Source organism: Acanthopagrus latus, chromosome 24 (assembly GCF_904848185.1).
Source record: "Acanthopagrus latus isolate v.2019 chromosome 24, fAcaLat1.1, whole genome shotgun sequence".
NCBI classification, from domain to species: Eukaryota; Metazoa; Chordata; class Actinopteri; order Spariformes; family Sparidae; genus Acanthopagrus; species Acanthopagrus latus.
Window position 1 is genome coordinate 5715784 of NC_051062.1, and position 27786 is coordinate 5743569.

Consider the following 27786-nt stretch of genomic DNA (forward strand, 5'->3'; position numbering starts at 1 on the left):
GGCGGCGCACTTTTCTATTGTTGAAAAACGGCGAGCAGGTCCGTCTACCTACAGTGAGTGGCTCCGTCGAGACTGAGGCTTGTGTATCAGGCAGCAGATCTCCACTTATTTGTGGAGTGAATCATAAGACTGTCATTACTGCTACCCTGTGGCCTTTTCTGCTGAGGGTGGGTGCTCCTTTTTTTTTTTTTTTTTTTTAAATGGCCAATTCAGCTGAGAGAAGCCTTTACGCAGTGATTATCTGGGACATCACAACTTGAAACGGAAAGCACAAAATGCTTGCACAATGTTTCCAAACATCTCACTAACTTCGAAATTGAATTACGAGTCCCAGAAATTGTTTTGCTGCGTAACAATCCTTAGAAAGGCTGCACCAGAATATCTTCTTGTGATGTTCCGGACTTTCCAGATCCAGCTGCCTCTAAACAGAGCACTTACAATGAGTTTATGTTTACTTTAACCAGTTTTTCTTGGCACTGGTTAGCCAATCCTGAATTGAACGTGTCCCCCAAAAATACACACAGACAGTGCAAACTGCTTGCTGCAGATGTCTTTCCTTGCAAAATGCACCTTGATGCCACAATACACTGGCATAATTTGCCTGCTCATTTCTGGAGAACTAATTACTGCGCATTAGTTAAACAGACCATTTGAAATGCAAGCCTACTAAATCGCGCTTGCCAGGGGAGCTGTGCCACCCCCCTCCCCTCCCCTCCCCTCCCTATGCAGTCTTTGTGCTTCTATTATTAGTTCTATCATGCATATGTTTGCTATCAGAAATTAAGGCCCACCAGCTGAGAACAGTGAGAGAGGAGGCCGTTTTTGCAGCACACAAGGTAGCGAGGCAGCAAAAAACGTGTTTTCATCTCAACAGTATTATTTGCGTCGGCGTATGAGGTTTCAATGCAGAAAGCCCCCCCCCCCCCCACACACACACACACACACACACGCTCACCATATGATGAACCGCCAGCTGTTCGGACCACTGCACGACACGAGAAAGCGCGCAGCTGATCTGGCTTTTTAACAGGCCACTGATGACGTTTTTCTAAAGATGCAACCCATGTAGCAGCCAGCGGAGCATGGGGCTTGATCCTCGCCTCCCCGGTCACCGAGGCCACGTGCCTACAACACCGCCAAAAGGATCTTTGTTTTCTGCATGGCAGAGCAGCTGGTGGAGTTATGGGTTTGCCACAGCCTAACTCCTGTCCAGGTGGAGGATGTGGGGATGATTTAATTATTTAAAGACACAAGTTCGTTCAAGTTGGTCTTTTCTGAGTTTCCTTGAGCTGCAAATGGACCTCAATCTGTATTGATTTTGTGAATATCTCATGAAAAAGTAGACATATAGAAAAAAATGAGCCGCTTCAGGAGCTTTAGAAATTATTCACCATTCCCCTGCACGCTGCCTCATGGACCAGAAGCCTGTCACCATAGTAAGAGCACACATTCTTGGCAACTACATCGAGACACGATTTGGCATGAACTGAGATTGTTTCCCACGCAAGTTCCACTAATGAGTCTGACAACAATTTATACCTGGTTGGAATCTTCCATCATAGCAGTTATGGGCTTCAGATTACATTTACATTTCAGCTATAAGACATGCAGACGACACAGTAGTATGTTAAACAGTATTTATGATTCTGACAGGAAACCTCAGACTTGTGTGAATTAAAATGTACTCCCTCAGCCTCCATGTTGTCAAGATCCATAAATCACCCTGACTGCAGGTAGCCAGGCAATGTGGAGGACCGAGGTCATAAAAAGCTAAAGAAGTGAGGGGACTGTGGAGCCTTGAAAACAGATAAAGAACTCCCAAAAATCCCCTCCACTCGATAAGTTTGAACAACAAATTTGGAGTGACTTTTATCAGTTTTGACGGAGTTGGGAGAAGGGCTCTATCCGTCGAGTGCCACTAGGGATAACAAGCCTTTCATACTTGCACATCAAGTCGCCTCACGCTACAGAAACAGGAATTAGGTTTCTGCCTTACGGGCTATTTGTAGCTCCAGCATGCTTTACTTACTCTGACAGTGACAAGGACCGAACATGACTATAGCTGTGTTCATATTACCTAAAAATAATGTCCCAAACAGTCAGGCAGATAACGTGCACACATAGTTCTTATCCAAGTTCCTGTTACGTCACCGCATACCGTATCTGGATTGTTTGTGTGCGTCGATTCAAAGTTATCTATAGTGCGTGTAGAATACAGAAATGAGTGGTTCTGCGGAGCTCTGACCGTTCATGAAGCGTGCAAAATCAATAAAAAAGCAAGGGCACATGTGCATTGTGCCATTCAGTAAGGATTACATGCTCAACGCCATCCCTGGCTTTCTAAATGTATAGCTAATACCGTTGTCTTCTAGAAAGTTTGTCAAAGTCAAACTGAGACAAAGCCAGAATCTGACCATTCATATTGAGAACAGGAGAGAATTGGCTTCATATGAGAAGTAAGCTATGGTTGACAATTTTGAACATCCAATTGTGATTTATAGGGAGAAAGTATAGCTCCATTGTTTATTCTCATTTCACAGAAAACAATCTCATTTCATAGACCTATGGTGCAAGTTAATCTGATCTCTTGATTCTGTTTACGGTATTTTGTGGTTGTGATGTTCCCAGGCAGTTATTTCCCCGACATTAAATGAAAGCGTAAACCCAGAGTAGTTGAAAAGTCCTAAAGGAAGAAAACACTAATCTAATCTTTAATACAATTCATCCTCCCAACCCTAATTGTAAGAGCCATATTAGAGGAAAAAAAATGTAATCACACTCTTCAATAACCAATACGTCTTGTAAATGCAGCTTAAATGTGTGCTGCTATTGTTCTTTATGAATATTGCACATTTTTCAACATAAAAATGTCACTAAGAACTGCCAAGTATTTCCGGTGCCGACTAGTTGTTTAATCATGCACATCCCTCTGGTAGACAAGTGAAAAGGAGAGTAATGTAGAAAAGAATGAACCTTAACCCTGTCCTCATGTTGTCCAAAACTGTAAACCTTACTGTCTCCAGGATTCTCCTGCCTTGTAGTTGATCCTGACCTCTCACCTTCCTGTGAGGGAGGTAAAGGCCAAAAGAAAACTCCCTTTAGGGAGCAATATGTCTAAACAGTGAACACGTTGTGAGTGATGCACAGGCCTGTTTTGGTTTAGTGAGTGGTATTCTGCAGCCCATAACAGCCATGTTCTTAGCAGTATATTATGTGCATTGATCATAAGTGAGTATAATTAAATGTGATCAAAATGAGAATACCACATACCAAGTATGACAGAGCAGTGTTCTGCACTGTTGAGAAAGTGTGGGTGCCATATGAACATGTGTATTCATTTGCTACAAATGTACAGAAACAGCCTCAACACTGTAACAAGATGTTATACTCATGAGGGCACAGTGTATTTTATGATGATGTGGAGCCCTTCACTGCACTCGAACAATAGAAGTTATAGCTGGCCTAAATAAGTGTGAACGAGCTATTTGTGTCTGTGAGTGGCCAAAGCCTGTTGTGAACATTACAGCGCCTGTAGAAGTGCATAATGTGTGATAAATATTCTATCAAGAGAATTTTCATCTCAGCGTTCCTTCCTCTGTCTTCCCCTCCTCAGCTCAGCACTATCTTTTTTTCTTATAGTTTTTTTTCCTTCCTAACTCATCTCATTTGATGTCGGACGATGAGTTGGCTTCACACACATGCATGAGGGGAGATCTCACAGGGCTTCAGTAGATCCCTAATTGAATTGTCTGAACAGCAAGAAGCACATTTGAATTCGGAAGGAGAGCACAGTGGAAGACTGGCACCGGAAAGAGTGTTTCATCTCTTCCGTGCCCGTCACGCTGAGTTCCATGCAACATTGATTACCTGAAAAATGGATCAGTTAGAGTAGTCTGTTTGAAATACAGAAGCAAGAGTGTGCGAGGCTAATGCCTTTCCGTATCTGCCCTCTGCAGTGTTATCATGCGGTACGCGATAACATCTGTCAATAGTCTGTTTCATTTCACATTGTCTTATGAGCCAACGAGGTCACAGAGGTGAGCGCCTTGGGTACCATGACCACCGCCAGACTTCTGAACAAGCAAATAACTGGATAAGTAATGAAAAGGAAATGGCCAAAGACATTTTTGGGTGCCAGGTTTTGGAGCCATTTTTGAAATGTTATCACTGGCCAAACAATGCATATTTAATAGGTTTGTTAAATTAGATTTCTGCGTTTCATTATATTCCACCATATCATCTTCCAATGATAAACACGGGTAATTGGAGCTCACAGACAATCATATCTCCCCATTTTCTGCCTATTGGCTGAAGATGGTGATTTATTAGCTTGCTGTGATGTTGAAGAGACAGTTACAAATGTGGGGAGATTTTAAGCTTGTAGGTTTTGGGCACATTTTTATAATCTTTTCCTGCATTTTACATCATCTTTATCTGTCTGTATGTCCAAACTGTATCTTTGTGGAAAAACATAAATATTACATCAAAGGCTTACATGACAGTTTCAGTTTGTGTAAGATATATGACAATAACATGAGGGGTTTCCTTTCCAAATGCAAAATAGATCTTTATTCGAAGATCACTGCCTACCCATTTGAGTAATACCTTTTTACACTACTATTTCATGTGCACAATTACAGGTTTTTACTTGTCATTTTGAAAGACTTTTCAATGGTGGGTCTCCCCATTGTTGTACTGATGTGCAGGCTGACTCAGAGCACTGATTTCCCCTGGAGACAAGAACATGCAACTAATTATTCTGGCGCACAGTATTCTGTCTGATGTTGTAGTGATTCCCAGTAGAAATTAGCAAGAGGGAGTGTTAATGCATTTAGTAGCTGAACTGCTATTTCACTCTGTTGACGGATTGTTACCGATGAGATTCATTCTTTTAATTTTGTCAGAGTGTGTTTCTGATATTATTGAATTTTTTTCATATTCCCTGATATTCGCAAAAATGTCAGTGTTCCTGTGGAGTGAGGATAGTAAGTCTAGATATCTTATGGCTGCAAAGTTTGGAGTGGCCTTGGGGTTTACTGTATGTGAACAGATCAAAGATTCCAGAGATGGGATTGACTTGGTTTTCATCAATAATTTTGACTTCACCCAAGAGCAAAACAAAAAAAAAAATGTCTGGAGGCACAAATTGGCAGATGATGAAGAAAAAGCAAGAGTGAGTTACATTTGAATCGTCTTCTTCAAGTTCAGCCTCTGTCTCTGGGGCAGATGGCACTCAGGGCTTTGTTTGGGTTCATGGACCCAGTCCATGTTGTGTGTGTGGAGGGGTTGGCTTAAGGGTTGTTCTGAGATCACTGATATAAAAACTTCAGACAATGCCTAAAATGCTGGAATGCATTCTGTACTCTGTACATTTGTTCTAACATCTCTAGTATTCAGGCTATAGCAAGAATTTTAGTGAATATATACAGTGCATTTAGTATGTGTGAACTCAGCACTAAGTCCACATTTCCAAACTGCATTTTCTGCCACACTATCTGCACAGGCAGATGCAAACGCCCCCTGAAAATGTGCCCTACATCTCATTGAGTTTCAACAGGGAGGACACAATTTTCTGGTCAGAAGAGAGTCCCGTACCATTTATAGCTGGCTCATGAGTCAGAGGTTTCAGCCTCTGACAAACGCTGTTCTCCACACGCTGTATCGGCTGAACTTGCCTGGTCTTGTTAGAATGAAGCTCTTCGAGATGTTAAATCGGTTCCGTTGACAAGAACAGCTGTGCCGTCCTGTCATCTCTCCATGTCTGATCTCTTTGAAGAATTTGGCTGGTTAACAGTGGATATCTAGTTATCCTTGATAAGGGGAAGATGTCTGTACTCCCCCAACAGTCCCCTGAGAGGGATCTCGCCTCTGATCCATTGTGGTTTTAGTCGTATTAATGTAATGGATTAAGATGCGGTGCTGAGGCGCTCATCATTAAAATCTCATTTCATCCCTTGTCATTCAAGATAAATTCTGCTTGGAATGATGTTTAAATTTGAGGTTGAACTCTCAGTGGACAGTAATGTCTGTGCGCTCCTCCAGATACTGTTGGAGCAGTCAAATAACACAATCCAATCAACAGTGTAGAAATCAGATTGACAAATAAAGGTCTGGTTTGTGATGAGGTCTCTTTCAGTGCAGTCAAGCAAGAGTTCATCGGTTGATCCATGAAGTCACGACCATTCATTATCAGCTCTTTGTTTTGTATGCCTGTTAATAAAAGTTACTTTGACATGGACTGAAATAACTTCTGCATTCGTATGACTCATTCCGACTAAGCCTTTGTTCAGATGAGTCTGCATAGAGAGGGCAGAAAAATCAGTCAAATGAGACTCATTTCTTTAAAAGTACCATTATCCCACTGTGAGTCACTGGAGAGAAATGCTGTCTTCCACTCATTGCTCAGTGTCCTGTTAGATACTGTGGATTCTGATGACTATTTTATGTGGATTATTAGGATTCCCATTAGCTGCTACACTTGGTTTAACGCCCATTCATCAAGTCCAGCCAGGATACAACATTACTAACTAGTGTGAAGACCACATAGGGATAAAATGTCCAGAGAGAAAAGAACTTCATGATAGTACATTTAAGATAAAGCATGTATTTTTTTTCTGAATTAAAGTGTGTGAATAAGAGTAGAATGTAACATTTCCTGTTCCTCTTATATATTTGTCATGGCTTTTCACTATAAAAAGACAATTCCACACTACACAACTCATCCTAGAGGAGTGTGACTTCCCCTCATGCATAAGATGTACCCATGAATATCATTTTAAGCGATTACACTCTTACACATCCAGCAACCATGTTCATGTACTGTAATACACGAAACTTGTATGACATGTGGATCACTGGGGTTTAATATCATTTACAGGTTCGGACATGTAAATAGAATGATTCCAAAGAATACATCATCACTTATAGAACAATGTATACTTAATGTTCTTTTTTTTGTCCTTCCCACCCCTCCTGCCCGTGTTTTTATCTTCTTCACAGATATCTCAGACCGAAATGCTGCCCTGTATCATTTTCTGCGCCCTGTTTCTCGCCACGGCCCAATCCCAAGATATCCATCCCTCACAAGCATCATCTTCTATTAGCGAGTCTTGTGACTCCCTGTGCTCCTGCGAAGGAAAAGATGGCATCCTTCATCTTAACTGCGAGCAGCGAAACATCAGCAAAATCTCCCAAATCAATGTCCCGTCAGGTGTGCCCTTCCACCTGAACCTTTACAAAAATGACTTGGTCGAGCTCCGTGCCGAGGAGATGGAAGGGCTTAAGAATGCCCTTTCACTGCACATCGGGGGTAATAGCATACAAGAACTGGAACCAGGGGTCTTTAGCACTCTCAGTTCACTGAAAAAATTGCACATAAATAGCAATTTCCTTGTCACTCTGAAGGAGGATACCTTTCAAGGCCTGGTGAATTTGGAGTTTCTCCAAGCTGACACAAATTTCATTCGGGTCATTGAGCCGGGGGCCTTCAACAAACTAATCCGCCTCAAGGTCCTCATTCTCAATGATAATTCCATTGAGTTTTTGCCCAGTAACATTTTCCGGTTCGTGCCCCTCACCCACCTGGACTTACGTGGCAACAAGCTCCAGACGCTGCCTTATGTGGGGTTTCTGGAGCACATCGGACGGATAATGGAACTCCTCCTGGAGGACAATGTCTGGGTCTGTGACTGTGATATTTTACATTTAAAAATCTGGATGGAGAACATGAGGGCCCAGTCAGCCATCGGGGACGTGGTCTGCACCACTCCACATCAGCTTAAGGGGACCATTCTGGCGAAAGTCAAACGGGATGTTCTCTGCCCATCCCACGCAGACATAAACCTGGAAGAGCCATCAAAGTCACTGGATATGGTTGTTACTCCCTCATCCAAAGTGGCTCAGATTCCCAAACTGATCGACGCCAAAGATGACGCCAAGGTACCAACACCATCTCACATTCCTGACAGTCCTTGTGTGGAACATTGCTCTTGTCACAATCACCCTGTGGCTGGGTTTTTGATGCACTGTCAGGACAGAGGAATTCAAAAGGTGTCAGATATCGGAATATTTCAGCAAAGCCCCACTAAACTGGTCATGACAGGAAATATGATTCAGAAACTCCTCAAGTATGATTTTGTCACCTATGATAGTTTAGAATCACTCAACTTGGCAAACAACAGAATAGATTACATCGATAATGAAACCTTCCTCAGCTTGAGCAGTTTGAAGAAATTGTATTTGAATGGAAACAGGATTGAAAAGCTGTTCTCCACAATGTTTGTGGGGCTCCACAACCTTGAATACCTTTATCTGGAATACAACCTTATCAAAGAGATTGCTCCAGGCACATTTAATCCCCTGCCAAACCTAAAGCTGTTGTCATTAAATAATAACCTGCTCAGCTCTCTTCCAGCACAGATATTTCGCAATGTGCCCCTCACCAAATTAAACTTGAGGAAAAATCTACTTATGCACCTGCCAGTGAGCAACGTGCTTGATCAGCTTGACTCACTGGAGCAGATTTATTTAGAGGACAACCCCTGGGACTGCAGCTGTGACTTGCTCAGCCTCAAACAATGGGTAGAAAAACTTAGAAAGGACACAGTGGTGGGCTCCATTTTGTGTCAAACCCCAAAGAAAGTGATGCAGGCTGAGCTAAGAAGCCTCCGTCATGAGATACTGTGCCCCGGTTTAGGGACCTACTACCCCATGTCCCCCGAAGGGGAGGAGAGTGTGACAGCTACACTGGGGCCTGAAGGCACTGGGAAGGGTTTGTTCAGCGCACTGACGGACACCGTCCCACTCTCTGTGCTCATCTTAAGCCTTCTTATGCTTGTGCTCATGATTATATTCTGCTCAGCCGGATTGGTGGTGTTTGTGGTGCACCGGCGGCGGAGAAGGGCAAAGAAAAAAGCAGCAGAGGAGCAGCCGCGGGAGAACACCAGCAGCAGTCCCATTCACTTACATTACAGCATGTACGGGCAGAAAACGACACACCACACGCTGACTCAGAGGACGGGGTCCGCCACTCTGTACGAAGAGAGATCCCACAGTCCCATTGTGCAGATCTGTCGCAACCCAACCTACTGCTCCCAGCACAAGGAGCATGACGCAGATATGGATTACGGCCTCGACGATCCCAGCTCCAAGCATCACCTCTGCCGGAGCATCATGGAGAAGGAGAACACTTCACCACTCACGGGAAACCCCAGCTCAAAGTTCCGACCCATGACCGGAGAGTGCCCCGCAGAGTTTGTCACACTCGGCAATCCCAACTCCCTGTACAGGAACATTCTTGAGAGGGAGAAGGAGCTGCAGCAGCTTGGAATAACTGAGTACCTTAGGAAAAACATGCCGCAGCTGCAGTCTGCTGTAGACATGCAGGTCCCGGGGCACCAGGAGGAGTTAAAGCTAATGGAGACTATTATGTACTCAAGACCACGCAAGGTCATGCTTGAGCAAACTAAGAACGAGTACTTTGAACTTAAGGCCAACTTGCATACTGAGCCGGACTACTTGGAGGTTCTGGAGCATCAAACTGCATTTAACTGAGCTTAGACAGATAAAAATAACTATATATATTGTTTGGAACCAAGTGCCTTGTCCTGTTTGCCCTCCTGTACTTTCCACAGTGTGAAATATATATCATGGGCACATCACTTTAAGTTTAATTGTAGCACAGAATGTAACTGGTTTATTTTTTTGTTTCTCTGTTGACAGCCATGTTATGTAGCTGTTGAAAGGTGAAGTCCATTTGGCCAAATGTAACTTAAAGGAAGCTATCACAGTCTGTTGAGCAGGCCTGGGTTGAAACCATCTTAGAAATTCACACAAACAGCTTTTTAGGATTGAAAGCTATCTCGAATAATTGATCCACACAGTAAACATCCTCCCCCACCCATCTGAAATCCTGGTAGGATGAAGCAGATGTTTGGAAAGAAGTGGGTGAATCTCAATCACCACTTGACCCAGAATTGCTGTTTAATCAGTCTATCCTAACTCGGGGTATGACCTGATTACGCCCTCTGTCAACATAAGCTGGCTACAACGCCGTAACCAGAATGCTCATTGTGCCGTAGAGTTAGCGGAATGCCAACTGTACATTGGAAACAATAACAGGAGTTGTTGTCCCACTTCTGTTTTCCTGTCGGTTCCTTTGAACGATCCGATTCACTGCACAGCTGCAGAGGACCTTAATTTATTTTTATACAAGGAAAAGGATGTTTCTTCTTCTCTCAATCAGTAAATACAGCACTTAAAGTACAGTATATTATACACAACTGTTATCTTGTATAAATGCATTGCACTAATCAAATGCCATAAGATGGTGCATGACAATCAACAGTCCTGCTGAAACTTTTTTGTTTGTTAGTTTTTTTGTTTTGTGTCAGAAAAAATGAGCCACAAATGTTTGCGATCCTTCAGTGTGTGTCCGTTTGTGTGTGCGAGTGTATGCGTCATTGGGTTTCACGTCACTAATTTATGTCCGACAGCATTCAGGAGCATCAGTCCTTCCTCAAGCTGGCACGAACTGATTTGGAACTGTTTCAAACTGATTGGAGGCAGGGGGCATATTAACCTTTTTATAGCACACGTTTGGGTACGGACGAGCCACGCCACCCAAAAAAAAACAAAAACAAAAAAAAACAAAAGCTCCAGTTTTCCATCCAGCAGAAAGAGCTGCCGACTGACTCCAGCCAACTTCTCTCAGCTCTAATTAAAAGCAATGGAACTGCTGGCCACTGACATTTGCAGCGTGGACATTGTCAGGATTTCCACCACACACTCCATCATACTCTTGGATAAAAAACTCCTTCAACTTTGAGACGGTTCATGTAAGCACACACTCTGTAGCTTTTCTACTTAACTAGATTTAATTATTTATTCTGTATATGTTGTATATACCTATGTTGCATTATATCTTTGGTTTTTGTGTGCCTTCAGTGCTGTACAGAATATAAACAGAAGTTGTAACTGATAAACAGGAAATAAAGAGTTGCAATATTACACTTGAACTGGATTCATGGTTAGATAAAGAGCAATGTATACATCTCATAGATGTGTGCAAGAATGTGGACCCCCTGTAGCCTCGCTGCTGGGCACCGCCTCCCGCCTAATTGACACCCCAGCCACCCTGAGCCGCATCTACATCCCAAAGCAGCGACATTCCCTCTCAGTGTGCTATCAGTCCTCCGCGTGCATGTGTATAAGTGCAGGCATGTACTTGTGTAATCACCATTTGGTGGTCTTCCCGCTGTGTGAATAATTTAACCCCCCACGATGGCTCAAACCTAGTCCTTAATCACACAACAATGGCTGCGGGGGCTTTCTTCACCAGCCGCCCTTTTTTCTGCATGACTTTCATTTTCTCCCTCTCTCCGGGAAAACAGTGGACCCACTCTAATTCCTCCATTTTCTATCATAATTGATGTATCCGAAGCTTCCATTCGTAAAGAACGCACGCCTAGCCTCATGGTTTGAAACACTCGCGTACCCCTGGCGTCCATCCAGCACTGGCATACAAATCCAGAAACCCCCACCAACATCAATAACCAAATGTTTATGTATTTGTATGCAGACACGCATCATTTGAGCCATGCAAAGAGACACACACACACACACACACACACACACACACACACACACACACACACACACACACACACACAGCAGGGAAGACAAATTATCCTCTGCAGCTCGATCCTGTGAGACTCAAATGCAATACGCTCCTCCAAAAGGTGAGGCACTATCAAAGTGCACAACTGTGTTCTGAGAGATTCTTTACTTTGGGAGCTGACTTCAAATAAAGGGAATCACTTATGAACTTAAGCACACCAAGGCTCCTGTCTTTTCATCAGAACTACAGTGCAGAATACATTTAATGTGTGTAAACAGCCACAACTGAAAGAAATGGAAGTAATGAAGTAAAAAAAAAATTGTCAGAAACTCATTATTTCATGGGTTAGCATGGGTAAAATCTTTCATCTCTAAGCAAGGATATGGGAACAGACTATCAAATGATTTTTTAGTAATTTATTCTCTTCAGTGTCAGGGTGACCCAGCTTGTTAATTACCCATCAAATCTTTGTTTTTTTCTCAGACTTATCCTTTTTCCCCATTTCTTCAGTTTGTTTTAAGTTCTTGTGCCTGTAAAAGTTGGAACCAATGAGGGCTCCTCTCTTGCACACGAAACACTGCTCCTGAAACGCCACGCAGTTGTCCCGCCTTTAATTTTGCAAGTTCTTGATGTCACTGTGTCCCACATTTTCATAATTCACGCCTGTCTACACTGTAGAATTTAAGCTAACTGCCAGCTTGAAGGTGCAATATGTAAGAATTGGTCAACAGTCAAATTCACACTTTAGAACTGGGGCTAACTGAAGCTGCCCATAGCTAGTTAGTTCAGTTAGCCATGCAGCTAACAGTTCTGAATAGGAATCCATCCATCCATCCATCCATCCATCCATCCATCATCTGTAAACCCACTTATCCTTTGCGGGGTTGTGGTGAGCTGGAGTCGATCCAAGCTAACATTGGGTGAGTCAGGGAGTCCACCAGTCTCATGCCCAGTTTGTCAAATACAGATGGTAACCATTAACCCATAGGCTTAGTATTTGACAATTTAGGAATCAAACTCAACAATCAACTGTCCTTCCCAAGAGTCACAGAGAAAACTTTTTGGAGAGAATGCTTTATTTCCATTTGTCTTCACTTTATCTTAGTTTGTCACCACAGTACTGTAAAATATATCACACTGCTTTCTTTAGACACCTTCTTGTGAACTCAAGAACAGTCACCCCACACAGAGTAGGCAGTGATGAGCTTCTGATGCACTTTGCTGCATAAATTTGCACAATAATGATGAAAAATGGTGGCCCATTAGAAGCTGAGCACCTCTTGTTCTGTATAAGCCACAGCACGCTATCTCTAATGACTGTGGCTGTTCGTGTTATATGCGGCCGCTGCCGTTCACACGCCGCTGTGCTCGCCACTGTGGTCACGTGTAATGCAATTACGTGGAGGCGTGAACAACGGGGCTAATTGTGGGACTCGTAATGAGCCTGAAAGTGTTAAAGGTAAGCAGCGGTGAAAGATGTGCAAAAATAGATTTGTTTATGCACACGTATGCTCACAGACCACACAGGCTTGATTCTCAGTCAAACAAGCTCCCATCTGAGCTCAAACAACACACCAGTTACCAACTGTGACTATTTACACTTGGTGTTGAATGCCGCCCATGTTTATTTTGCACCACATGACTCCTATCCGGTGACCTGAAATGTAATTAAATAGACTCTACAGTGAGTTCTCTTACACATGAGCGCTCAGAAAAAAACAGCCGGAAATAATGATTTTGATACAGATTATTATTGCAATGGGGTATTTGCACCGCCTCCGTTAATATAGCGAGTAAAGTGGACTCATCGGTGTGTCCAGCATCTCATTTGTACCACAGATGATGTATTAGCTTTATTAGTGGAATACTTTCGAAGACCAGTCTGAAAAATCTATATGATCTCACCCTGTTATTATTTTATAAAACGCTCTGTTACATTCCCAGACCGCAAGTCATTAATATTCATATCCGAGAGCACCACAACAGTCCACCTCTTCTGGGCAACATTATTGATCCCTCCGTTGCGTCCCGAGACTTTCGGCAGCTCCTTCGCAGTGCGCCGCAGTCAATTAATGCCTCGCAGATTACATTATTCAAGCTGCGCCTCTCCCTTTTTGCCTTTTTAATTCCTCCTGACATTTATTGAACAGTGAGTGGCATAAATACGGAACAATCAGGGCGGCGTATATAATTGCCGGAGGACAAAGGGGGGTTCGGTGTGTGCGCGAGGTGAAAAGATGTAGGTCTCAGGTTGAAATTAGCTGCTCTGACTCAGGGGTGGGTGAAGTGTTCAGCATGTGAACAAAAGCAATAGAAGTTTTCCCCTTAAAAGGCCTACGTGCAAAGAATATCAGATTTATTAAGATCATCATATATTTTGATTGTTGCATCACAGGCAGATAATTAAGCAGCTAATAAGTGTTACAGCTGGAATGCTGTATATTATTCCCTCTGACAGTGGAGGAGCAGAACATGCTGTAAATTCCCCTATGTCAACAGGTCCCAATGTGAAATTGAATGATGGAAATATAAATGGTTAAAGGTGCAGTATGTCAAATTCAGGTGCAAGTTCAAAACAAATAGGGGTTACTTTGGTTACATATCACCAAGCAGCTAATTTCAACACGAGACCTGCCAGCACAGGAATGTTTTACTGGGACTGGTGGGGCTAGCTGGTTAGCATGCTAGCTTCAGTAAACATCTCTGCGACGCAGTACACAGACATTACGTCAGAACTGCTATTTATTCACATTCTGTTGATAATTTTAGTTTATTTCTCTATTTTTTCAACTTCCGTATTGCCCCTGCACAGTTTAAATTCATAGTCCTGTTTCTTTACCTGTAGACAATTTGAAAAGAGCCTTGCCGTCCATTGAAACGCTCCTTGCTTATTTAGACACACATGATTCTCAACCAGGGATGATGTGTGAATATAGAAAAATAATGTAATCACATATAGCATCCTCTGCCTTCTGCTATGAGGTACTCCTAAGCGTCCAAACCATCTGCAGCGACACTACATGCATCAGAATTCTCCCCCTGACATCTCTATCACTCGAGTCCACTGGTGGTCAGTTTAATTTATGGAGCTTGATTTAGAATGAAATGCACATCCGTCAATCCTTCCAACAATCCATTTTCTATACCCACATCTTTTTTTTTTTTCCTATTCAGGGTCGCAAAGGGGGTGGGAGCCGATCCCAGCAAGCACCGGTGCGATTCAAGGCAGACGTGCATGAAATGCATGTTTATGTAAAGCTGTGCGGATGATTGAGCGCGTCCATTAAAATGTCAATTGATGCTGTGATGGCTGCCAAAGGTGGTTCTAATGTATTCAATAGACACCGCTGGAATGAAATACTTAAATTCTTCACTTTGACAAAAATACAAGCCAACGAAGAGAGAAAAAGGAATGTAGAGAGACATTAATCCATATGAAGTGTATCTGAATGCCCAAACCATGAGCGAACCGCCACGATGTGGGGTGACTTTGTCTTTTGGTACATCCCCCACTTCCTGACTCGACTGGAGTCTGTTACTGAGCTTTCTACCCTCGGGGGAAATCTTACGACGCTGGCTGCCAAGCAGAGCAGCTTGCTGCGAAGCCGTGGACAGTGAACCCCTATCCTGTTGTTCGCTTGGCACATAGTTGAAACGAGCGAGCCGGTGACCCAATTCCGCATCCGAACATCAGAAGTATTTAGTCATGGGATGTACACTGTATGGAGTCTTTTGTTGCGAGAGCAGCCTCTCAGGTATGGGTGGATCAAAACTGTTGAAAAATCCTCCCTCGAATTAAACGTTAAAACCATCCTTTGACTATTTATATTTTCAAATTTCCTGCTTCTCTTTTGCTTTGTTTTTGTTGCATGTATGCATGGCATTTCAACCTCTTGGCATCAACAGACCAGCATGCAATGCAGCCTTGGAGTTTCAAGCGTTTGGTTGCATCTGGACATTGAAAAAAGTCTTACAAACCTGGTAAAATGCTACTGCGATTAATTCCGTTACATGCATATGTCACAGCTGAAGGTTGTGCTAATTAGCGTCTCAACTGCTTAGCTTCGATAGACCAGAATGCTATGCAGCCTTGGAAAACGTTGAGTTTCAAGCGTTCAGTTGCTTCCGGGCATCGACAATTGTTTTACAAGCTTGTTAAAATGCCATCGCTGTTAATTTCGCTTCATGCATGTGTCACAGCTGAAAGTACAGGTCTCTGGCTTTCTGGGAACATGCAAAAAGTCACGATCATGACTGCAAATCAACGTGGTATAGTGGGAGAAAGTGGGTGCCAAAACGAGTAAATTACAGCAGTTCATCACCAAATAGCTCCTGGAATGTGTTGTACATCCCAGACTGATGATATATAACACTGCAAGTATCTAAGAGAGAATTTCTCCCTTTAATGGAGTGTGTGCAGCTATTGTCAAGTACAGTATAGCACAGTGAAAATGGATAGGGTGTAATAAAGGGAAATGTACCGAGTGAGTGAGGTCATGACCACCTGATGGATTAAAATCTCGGGGAACATTTCGACGAGTTTGGGAACAGATCGTCTTTTATGAATAGTATTGATTTGTTCTGCACTCTTGAAAACACCCATTTCCATCTTAAATCAAATGCGGAGCAGTTAATCTGTCATAGTACATCCAAAGGAAAAGCCATTATCTCTAATTGATTAACCTTGTTAAATCCTCACTGATCACACAGGGGGAAGCAAATGAATTTTTAACTTTAAGAAAAAAAAAGAAAAAAAAAACCTCAGCAGAGGGTAATGCTTTGACATCATTTTTTCCACTTGATACAACTTCCATCACCTCCTCTAGCCAGGAGTGGCTAGATATACCCATTATGGTTGATGTGAATGTGCCCAGGTGTGACACTGAGTGGAAAATGCACATATTCCCCCCCCCCCAAAAAAAAAAAAAGGTAAAGGAACTGGATACAACCTGTGTGTCTAGACATTCAAATGAGGCGAGAAATTGAGTTTTGAGGCGTATGTGGTTTAAATTTGGCTCAGCACCACGGTGGTTACGTCACTATGGAGGCATAGCGGAGGTCTATTTGATCCAAATCATGGGGACTTCAAAGAGAATGTCTATGGGTGACTCTGTTATTTATTTATTTATTTTTATGTTTTAAACTGCTATTCATACAAATTGTTTTAATTGTGTTGGTGCACTCGTGTTGTTGGAGTGACATTTAAAGGTTAGCTCACTTAGCTGTATGCCTGATGGTCCAGCCTTGGAGCTCAGAGGAATGTTGATCTTATTTATGCTGCTATTTTTTTGTAGTATTCTTACGTGTTGCGCCTTCAATGCATGTAATATTCCTGTTATTCTCTCGATAGTTTTACTAATCTTAAATGTTTTGAACTAATATTCTTACATAATGCAACTTTAAACTAGGAATATGTATATGTATCATAACAACCAAAATTGTCCTAATTTGGCAGACATTTTCCATTTGTTGCCCAAAATAAGATGCCCGAGAAAGTAGGTCTTCAGGGCTGGTGACGTTGCACAGCCTCCTGCAAAGAGCCGCTCCATACTGCTTCCCTTCCTTTTCCCCTCAGGCGGTCTGTAGAAAGGTATGCCCTCCTCAATCTGTTTGTGCAGTCGATTGAACAACATCTCTTTTCTATTTTAGCATGTGTTCTTCAGTCCCATGCGAGGGCATCAATTGCAGATGACGAACGTTGGTGTTTTTTGCTGCTCGGCGGTGCGTGACTGTGGCAACTTCGGTGTGTAGTGATCTCACATGCGTGTCATTTAAATCAACAACGATGGCTGTGTGGCACAATACATGCCCGATCCAGTTCTACAGGATATCTGACTGTTCGTTCTGCCCCGTTGTCATGCCCCCCCGAGCAGAGCGTGAACTGAGCATGGCTCAGATGACAGGCAACAAGTGACACAGACGTAACACATGTTAGAGTCCATGCATGACCTTGTGCTTGTTCGTATATAAAAGTGTCGCCCATACAGCACGTAAAACAAAGCCCAATAAACCTAATCTCGGAAGTGCCCTGTTCCCTCTCCATGGATTCAATCAATTGAGCTTCACAGGCGGAGTAAAGCCCACTTGCGCAATTGTGATATGCATGCAGCATGTACGCAGGCCCCATAAGAGAATACCCTTTGTTATGTCTGGGCAATGCAGCTTGTCGAGCATGAAGCGAGGTCGACTGTGACACGAGCATCTGCGATAAGAGGGGAAAGGAGGGAGAGGGCACCACCCTCCCAAGACAAAGAGTCACAAGTCACACTTGTGCTCCCTTCATTTGGACAGATTCCCTCATGTGATCGCACTGCAGAAATATGAGATGGTAGCCCAAAGTGTTTCTAATAATATTACAAGCTAATGACCCATTTCGGAAAAAGTGCCTGGCCCGGCCCACTTGGAACACTGAACAGGATCACTGATGGGCTTTCATGGCTCGAGAAGACGTGCGGGTAGAGCAGCACGAGCCATCCGTTCCTTTCCTCCACTGAATGATGGTGCAATTAAATGTTTCATAGTGTGCCAGCATCAGTACTCGCACTGCAGTGGATCCCTGCTATCTCCTTCTTCTTGCTCAAAGAGCCGTCATGCGAAGCACAAGAAAAGGCGAGATGTAAGCCGATTTCTTTTCTCGTTTCTTTCTTTTTTTGTGCACGCTTCGGTTTGCCTCGTCCCCCTCCCCTCATCCTCATCCTCCTCCATCCCCGCACGCAAGAAGCCACATCAATTAGAGGAGCAATCTTTAAGCATTTGCTCTCAAAATGAGCCGCACTATGCGCCAGAAGTCGTCCCCGCTTTGCCTCGCCGTGGACGCGGAGGCGAACAGCGGGGAGGGGAGAGGACCCATCACGAAAGGAACGCCGCATCAATCACTGCATATCCGGTGTGCTGCGAGACATCGTCACATCAAAAAATGACACGTTTTTTTGCTAAAATTGAGAATGTGAGGTACCTGCAAGGAACAGATGGAGGTTTTCCTTTGTTCCTTTTTGAAGGATTCTGAGATCAGACTCGGGGCAATTTAAGGACAGATATGGCGAGAAAATCGGTAAATGAAATCTTAAGGCGCTGTGTAGGTCTGGAGAAGAGTCCAATCTCATGATTTTATCATTTACTATAATACTAATGAGGTAATAATACAAACCATAACTGAATCAACAAGAAAATAAGGACATTGTTTAAAGCAAGAAAGTTGTGTATTCAGTCACGGAAACGAAGAGAGTCTGTCTTCCGATTAAAATCTCTTCCCCTGAAACCACGCAATGCATACATTTGTTAGTGAATAATCTAGACAGGGTTAGACACACAGCACAACACACGGGAAGCTCCGGCTCTGTGCTGTACTTACTTCGTACACTGTTCTACATATTTGATTCAAACGCCGCCTTGAGCTGTTTGTGCCTTTCTTTCTTTTCCTTTCCAGCCTGCGTGATTCATTCATGTCCATAAGTTGCTCATAAGTCATGAACTCCGGAGAACTTTCCCGGCGCTTTTGCATTTCTACCGTATTCCATCTCCGGGCCTGAATGAAGTGCCTCCTCTGAGCCCCTGGGGGCGGACGCCTTGTGAAATTATACGCGAGCAACGTATTCTTTTGACACGAGGCCTTCAGTGTCACAATGCAAGGGAACAGGGACTGGAATAGTGCTGTGGCGTGGGGCCTTCCCCTGACCTTGCACATTCACTAATATATACAGCACATGCATTCACACATAACTGAGGGGCAATTTCATGTAAGTATATGCTATCCAGATGAAACCCTCCTGAAACAATTTATTGTAAGCAACACAGAGACTAGGACATCCAAGGACATTTATAGCCGGGGAGATTTAAGCACTTTGCACCCTGAGATGATTTTCTACTGTTTTCACAGCCCCGGACCAGTTCACGCTGGTGTCCTTTGTTCACATTTTTTACCTGTCTGTTTTTGTTTCAGTGGGGAAATCTGTTCAATAGAATTATGAGCATACACCACACTGAGTTATATATTGTGTGCCTTAGATAGTAGTTTATCATGCCCAGCTGTGTCTCTAGACTGAAATATTGCAAATCACATAAAAGGAATGTGGAAATGAGTAGAAAGAGTATGAGAGTCATGTTCTCAAGTAAAAGTAAGAGGAGAGTCACTTAACTGTTGGTGTTTTACGATGCTAGCACTTTAGGTTTGGACCAGGATGGGCCAGGGCTAGGTGGTTAGCATGGAAACTTCAGTAGATATCTCTGCAAAAAGTTTTATTTCATCATCATTTTATTTCAGCCTTCATTTGTGCAGCCGCACTTGGATTAATTAGAAAAGTGACAAAACTCAATTAACAATTAAACACAGGTGACCAACAATAGACAAAAAAAAAGAGCTACGGACACCAAGGCTCCAAAACTGAAACACCTGCCAGTTTAGAAACAGAATTAAACATCACCACAGTATGTATTATTACCGGTCCACTCAGCCTCGCTGTCCTACTGTGCTCCTTAAAAGTTTTCAAACGTTCCGAGCTGAACTGTAACAGCAATTGTCAGAAACAGGCAGTCCTCACATTACTTACTGATGGGAGATGATCATAAGCAATGCAGCAAATGAAAGAATCACTGGCAGAGGATCAACCATGAGCCCTGAGCAAAACCCAGCATGCAATTCTTGTCTTGAGTGTATTTGATATCCCACGCTGAGATGAATAATGGACGTATTAAGGTAGATGCAACTTTTTAAACCTTGCCATGGTACTTTAAATATTAATCTTGATGCACAAATGAACCCAGTATATGCAAAAATAGTGAAAGATCTATTGCGAAATTGTATTACTGTATATCAATTTGACAGTTGTTCTAAATGGCTCCAACTACAGTGGCGCAGAATGGTTGAAAAAGAGCCATTTATTTGAGAGAGACGTTGAGTAAGAATTCCAAATGTGCTTAAATGCTACCAATTCTAGTTGTGGAGTCTTAGGTATAGATTTTGATGGCTATGGAGGTCAAAATGCCATGGCAGCACTGACGTAAGCTTGGTATCAAATTAATGAGATTCTCTCAAATTGAGCAAAGTTGGGTTCAAAAAGCGATGAAGTCAAAAGTGTTTTAGCGGATGATGATTTCAGAGTGAGACACCGTACACATCAAAGGGCCTTCTTACTAATTTAAACCACGAGATGACATTTAACAGAAAACCAGAGATGGTAATAGAAAATTGATACAAGGATAGACAGTGAGACCACCCAACGGAATCTAAGATCTTCCAACATGCTGACATTTGGCAGGCCTTAAAAGAAGTATTTTACATCCAGCTGTCTGATTCTTTTGAAGAGCAGCCTGAGGCGATAACAGGAAAGTGGCTGCTTTGTGCCACTAAAGAGATCCCAAATTAATAAATCTAAGTGTCTGCCGTGTCATTTGTTCATGATTTATCATGAATTTGTCCAATTTGAGACTGTAAACTTGATTTTGTGTTACCACATAATGCCTAGTTTGAGACTTTTTTTGTATGGATGAGGGGCCTTCTGGGGGCCCTTGAGAGGCTTGGCCCAGCCCTGGCTGGGAATGTAGACACAAGAAGGCTTCAGTCTTTCACCTGTAGGAGCTGAGAGAGGATTTCTGGCAACCCAAGTGCATGGTGAAGAGCAAAAGTCTGAAAAGGTCAAAAATCCAACAACACTTGCAGCATAATGGACATTGGACCAACACATTTTAGCCCGTGGACTTCGTCAGGGTCGTAATGATGAAGTTGTGTTGCTAGACTCTTGACCTCATAGTGTTTCACCTCATTGCCACAGGGCTTTATTTATGGTGTGTGTCAAGTGGTCTACAGCATACATTTGTAATAGAACTAGATGGTGCCCTTTTCAGTCCAATGAAATTACCCCGTCTGACACAGACACCAAGAGGTTTCTGGCAGGGGCTGGTCTGATGTCACAGATTTTTACTATGCTAATATACGTTTTATAAACAAGACCTCCACAGATCAAAAATGCTAAATATAAAAATCGTAATTGACCTTGTTTGCAGTTGGTGGCGTCCTGTCAATGCTTTTTACAAATGTCTTTTTTTAGAATAGTGCTCTATCTAGAAAATGCTTTTTGGGCCACAGGGGAATGATTCCCTGCAGTACTGCAGGTGGCCACTGGGGAAAACTGGAAGCAAGACTGAGTGTCCCCATTGTAGCATGATCTGAATAATACTACATAGCACTAAACAGTGAGGCTAATGGGAATGTTGCGAAGTGATTACAGTCATCCTACTACATTTAATGGCAGTCCATTCATTTGTCAAGACAGGTGACTCAAAATCTTATTATTATAACTGGCACTAAACTCTAATCCAAAGTCATTTCTACCAAACATTCTTACTGGTCAATTAGATATCATGAACGTGATTACATCAGTATGAACGCAATCCCAGCAGTCAGCCAACTAGATGGAGTAGTTATATTATTAGAGTACTAATGTGACTGATTGTTTTCCGGTTATTAGTCAGACCTCACATGTTTCCAGGCAAACAAAGACTACGCTAGCAAAAAGTAATATATTTAAAGAGTGAATTGCCCCTCAGTACGAGCTTTGCCATCATCATTTGCACGACAGTGATGCGTTCAGTAAGCATCACCCTCTCTTGTAAAATAGATGTATGAGAGAAACGGAAATAGACCAAAGAAATGTGTTTAATCAACCGCAAACTTTTGACTAGGTGTCACAAAGTTGCCACCCATCACCCGTATCCTTTAAATCTGTCAGTAAGCTGCCGTCTACTTTGCAGTCTCCCCCAGAAACGGCCGCTCCTCAGAGTTTTCCGGCACAAATCAAAAGATCTATCTCAAACCAGAAACACATATGACTCATAGGTCACATCCCCCACAGTCTGGAGTTTCCCCCCCTCTCTCAGTCTTAGAGACCCACTTCCACTGTGTCTTTGGAGCTTAGGAGCATCCCCTAGTGAGATCACTAAGTCCCTGAAGTCTCATATGTGGATTTTTGAAGCCTCTTATTTGGAATTACAGCCAGTCCTTAATCCTGTGGATTTAAGAGAAACTGATTGCACTCAAAGAAAAGGAAAATATTGTACTAAACAGGAAAAAAAAAAACATTCAATTCTGTAAAACGGATAATTAAAAAGTGGCTTTTTATGGAATATTCAACCAAGTATGAAACAGCTTGAAGTTGCAATGGTCTATCTGTGATTTTTTTTTTTTTTTTTTTTTTTTTTTTTTTATCCTCACGCTCCGTTGTATGTTGACAAGACAAAGTAAATTTTTATCCCTCAACTTAAGAGTGTGAATCTAGTGTGCACATACAGTAGACTGCAGAATGTGCCTTTTTAGTTATTTTAATTTTTTTTTTTTTTTTTTTACACCGGCAAAGAACATCTGAACATCCCTGGCTCTGGGCCTCGTGTGTTCCTGCTGTTGCATTCTTGTCGTTGGAAGTCAAACCAATTAAGTCACTCTCCACCCATAGGCCTGCTGCACGGAGGCCGCAAAAGCTGCGAGAGGACGCACGTTTAAACACACCCACATATTCCTCCACATGGAACAGGCACATTTAACTTTATCCCGTTTTTTAAAAATCTTTTTCAAAGATCTGGGACATATTAAATATTTATTCCTACTGTGGTTTTAAAATCCAAGTGATGGCCGGGTTGGGGAAAAAAAAAATCCCTAATTAGCAGTAGTTTTAAGCAGAACTACATAGAATATGACTGCACAAGTCGTTCCGTTTGGATAGTTTGTTTGACTGGAAAACACACACTCTTCTCTGTATGTTTTTTTTTTTTTTCTTTTCTTTTTCATCTCTTCAATCCTCCAGAGGGTTCAAGGATGTAATCAAGAGCAGTTTTTATATAGCTGTGATTGTTGTACCTACACTTGTAATAAATGTCAGGTTTAGCAGGAGAGCACAGTAAATAATGTTGGCTTCAGATGGAGGAATACACACACCCACACACAGTTGCTTACACCGCTTCTGGTGACATTACATAGACTTGTACTCTTTTACACTAGACAAAAATCCCGCTGACATCCCCTAACATCTGGCTTCTGTCATGAAACACAACACCTGGGTGGACACGCTACTTTTCTCCCCTTTACAGGTTGTGATGCTATGATGCTCGTTGAAGTTAAGGATGCCGGCTTTGTTCCTACTTTTTCACTCATCTCCGTTTAAGCAGCACTCAGAAAGGCTTCAGTCGGCGCTGAGTTTGAGAGACCGGCTGAAGAAAATGATACCTCTGTTGTTAGCAGCTTTCATGTCTGAGCTTTGCTAGCTGCCTGATTGGTACCACGCATGTAAAACTTTCAACTGAGCTGAGCAAGATGTGAGATCTCTCACTCCTTAGCAACTTCCATTATCAGCTCTGAGATGAAACTAAAAAAACTGTCTAATTCAGAATTTCACTGATGATGACTTTGAATACCATTTTTAAACTCTTTTGGATACAGTCTAATGAGACAAGTCTGCAGTCACACCAGAACATTTTATACTAGTTGCACTGATGCACCAGCACTTCATTTAGGTAGTTTTCTTAAAGTGTTATGTGATGATGATGGCGAACAGGAATCAAGGGACAAATGCATGCATGTCGTCCGTTTGGTTTCATGTCGCTGCCGCACAGCTGACACCGAGACCCACATGCATGCTGTCGGTTTGCACATATGAGCCTCACACGAGTCCCAGCTTGTCTTAGGAATGATTGCCGGGGCTCAGTACACATGGCTGCATGTGGTGAGAGCGCGGCTGCAGCTCTCTGTCTCCATGCCTATTGAAGCCAGCATGTGCTTTTTCGATACCACCCACCGCAAATCTCACAGCCCGGGCTAATTTGTTCCCGATGACAACATCACACACTCCTACATGCCCGCATTCACAAATGCGTGCATACACACACTTCGTGAATCAGTGTGTCTCATCGGGGTGATGTTTTTTCAGTGAAACTTGATGAACTTGGCTGCAGAGGATCAATATTTGGTGCACTCTTGCCTCCGCAGAAGATCCGGCAGACACGTGCGAACTTTGCACGCGCTGCGTGTGGACCCTCAGCCCCCCCACCAACACTGCACACAGACAAACATGAGTCTAACCGACACGGTGAATCATGCCCAAATCCCTAAGAGGGCTTTTTGTTTTGTTTTATTCAGTGGGATATATGGTGTGTTCAAGGGGTGAACATGAAACTGTTCAGGCTGTTTGACTCCGCATTGTCATCCGCCCTGGTGCTAGCGGGCTCTCGCTCCCGTCACATCCACTGTGAGCTAGGTCATAGTCTTCAGCATGAGCTCCACACAAGAGGTGCACAAGCATAAGGGGATTTGTGTAACTGGATGCACACACTTGTGCTCAGCGGGAGCCCGAGCTTGCTGTCAGTTTGGTGAAAAGAGGCGGCGAGCCCCTGGAGTTTGGCCTCTGCTTCCCTCATCCTGCGCCGGATTCCTCCCCAATTCCCCTCACCTCCCTCGCTCTCCGTCTCTTGCACTCGCTCTGTCTCAATCTTCGCTCCCTTCCGTCGCCGCTTCCCATCCCTTTTTTTTTTTTCACACCCACGCGTTCGCTCTCGTGCTATGTTCGCCGTCTCCGCTAACGCACACAATAACTAAATGCAGCAACATGCCATTATATGTCCCAATGCTCTTTGAGCTTCTTTTGCTCCATCGCCCTCAGGGCTATTTTTAGCCGCCTTGCTGCACCTACACAAATGAGCCTCCTCAGCCTCTTCCTCCGCCTCTCTCCAACTTCACCAGAATCTGATTATGCGGCATCCATCACCCTCGGAAAGTTAGACGAGAGGAGTAAATCTCTAAAGATCAAATCTCTTTGATACACTGGGCTCGTGTAGCAGAACAGGTTCCCAAATCCTCAAGGAGATAATACGGATGTGACTGCAGTGCTGCTGTGTTCTCCAGGTCTCTCCACTTCCTATTATTTGCTTCAAGCTTGTTTTGCTTTGTGCATTAAGACAGTGAAAATCACTCAGGCATTTAAACTATGTCCTTGTAGCTCTTTGCTGTCAATCACTGTTAGTGTGTACTAGAGGGCACATTTTGGATTTTCTTGGAACACTTTCTCTTCACCTTGCTTATGTTAGCGACATACCCAGGCAGCCGGCTGTTTTGTGTTTTTTTTAACTTGCGTCGCAGGGGTGCCAGCACCTGAGGGCATAAACCAGAGGATGACCTTTCACTGCTGTCTCACTTTTATTTAATGTTGCACTGGCTCTTCAGCATTATGTATATTTGGATGGGCTCGCTGAGATTGCCTCAGAAAAACACGAGCATCAAAGAAATGTGGCACGCACGCTTTAAGATTGCATGGGTTGACTTTACCAGTGGTTTCAAGTGAACAAATACAGGGACCTAGACTCACAAACTTTGCAAAGAAAGATACATCTCATGCCTAATACGTTTGCAGAATATCTGTCGAGGCCTACTCGACAACATACCATAGCTGGAGGCTTCTCTTGGAAGGAAGAGTGATGTAAAAGGTGTCAGCTGCATCTGCCAGGTTCAGTTTCCACAGGTGTGGCTCTGATGACAACGGCAGCTGCCATTTTGGAGCAAATGAAAGAAACTTGCCCTAAAGGGAGGCCACCTACACGGTCACCCCATGGTAGGAAAGGTATGAAAATAACTGGTTCGCACGTCAATCAGGTGCTCAATGCTTGGGGCGGTCTTGGTTCACAAAAATAACACCTCCAAAAATGCAGATATGTACTGTAGACTGCTAGCTAGCATATAGGGAATGAATGCTATTAAGGGATAACACACAAAATACCGTTTGGGAGTTTTATTTGACAAAACAGACTGTAAAACTTAAAACCTGGCATAAAAGTAGCAAAAATAAAATGCAGCTTGTCCATCTCTATTTTGGGGAATTATTAGCAAAGGTGCTAAGCTAGCTTACAGAAAGGGAATGCTACTAGCCAAACATAAAGAGTTTGTGAGTTGAATTTCACAAAAAAATAAAAAAATAAAAAAATAAAAAATAACAAACTGCTATTTACTGATGCAATACAAAGCAGATTTTAGCCTAGCATACACTTAGCAATGAGAATGTTGTTCGTTTGAAATATGAAATACTGGGGATGACTTGAAGACAAAATATGTAATATTATCCACATTAAAATGTCTTAATTACCTCATCTGTGAACTTTCCTGCCTGAGTATCAAAAGATCCAAGTGGCAACATCATCAAGCCAGTCTTTTGATTTCATTATTTTGATTGTGAGACACCTCGCAGCAGAAATTACTCACTTTGCATTTAACTGTCCTACAACCCATAGACCCCTGTTATATCTTTAACCAGATGTAACAAGTGGTGGTTTTTCCTCATTAAGAAACCGGCAAACTTGAAATGAATCTTCACCCCGCAAGCACAATGCTTCTTTAAGCAGTTTGATTGTGGACAAAAGTGATGGATGAGCTCATAAAAAGGGCCAACATAACATCTCAATGACCAAGATATTGCCTGAGAAAAAAGGGGAAAAAAAAGAGCTGTCTGCGGGTAATGGCTTCGAGGAAAAGGGAGATTCAGCGTTAATGGCTTTTTTCCAAGTGCGGTCCAGAACATGCAAAAATAAATAAATAAATAAATAAAAAATACATGCTAGTTCCTGTTTGCTATTTTTTTTCTTTCTTTTTCTCTCAAGGGCAGTTCGACACAAAAGTCAGGCAGAGGATTACATAAATTTAAAGTTTATTATACAGAACGCGGCTACAGGTATATATCAGTCAGTGTGACTTCAGGGCAGATTTGTGTTAAATCGTGGATAAAATATGGAATGCAGTGACAGGCCCCATTCCCTTTTGTGTCAAGATAATGAGGCACCGCAAGGTTATGCATCGGATTACTTTAATAACATCAAAGGAGTGTTCATTTTATTTGGGCTCCACAGAAAACCTCGGCTCTCCGTTTGAGGCTTTTGTAAGGTGACACTCCGGTTTGTCTTTCAAGGGCTACAAAACGCGGGTGCCGGTGCATCAAAATGTCAAGTGTCAATTAAAGATAAATGAATGAAGTATTGGTGTTTTCCGGTTTCCTCCCCGTGCGCACAATACACAGTCAGAAGATGAGGAGAGGAGGGATGGCAGCTGCAGCGTAATATACAATTAAGAGTCTCGACGTTCGGTGCCAAAATGTGAAATGAAAGATTTAATGTGATTGCGGAGGGTGTGAGCCGCGGCGACCTGAGCG

The 27786-nt window shown here is 42.9% G+C and overlaps 1 protein-coding gene across 7 annotated transcripts in view; it reads left to right on the top strand.

Annotated features, from left to right (window-relative positions):
- Positions 1 to 27786, top strand: part of slitrk6 (SLIT and NTRK-like family, member 6) — a 182470-nt gene that overhangs the window by 126173 nt on the left and 28511 nt on the right. For 6 of the 7 annotated variants that reach the window (XM_037091550.1, XM_037091552.1, XM_037091553.1 and 3 more), the window contains one exon: positions 7000 to 11012. The exons of the other annotated variant lie outside the window; for it this stretch is intronic. In XM_037091550.1, coding sequence (XP_036947445.1) covers positions 7015 to 9552 — 2538 coding nt within the window. In that variant the 5' untranslated portion in view covers positions 7000 to 7014 and the 3' untranslated portion in view covers positions 9553 to 11012. Of the gene's footprint in view, positions 1 to 6999; positions 11013 to 27786 lie in introns of those variants that run through there. 7 annotated transcript variants of the gene reach the window in all.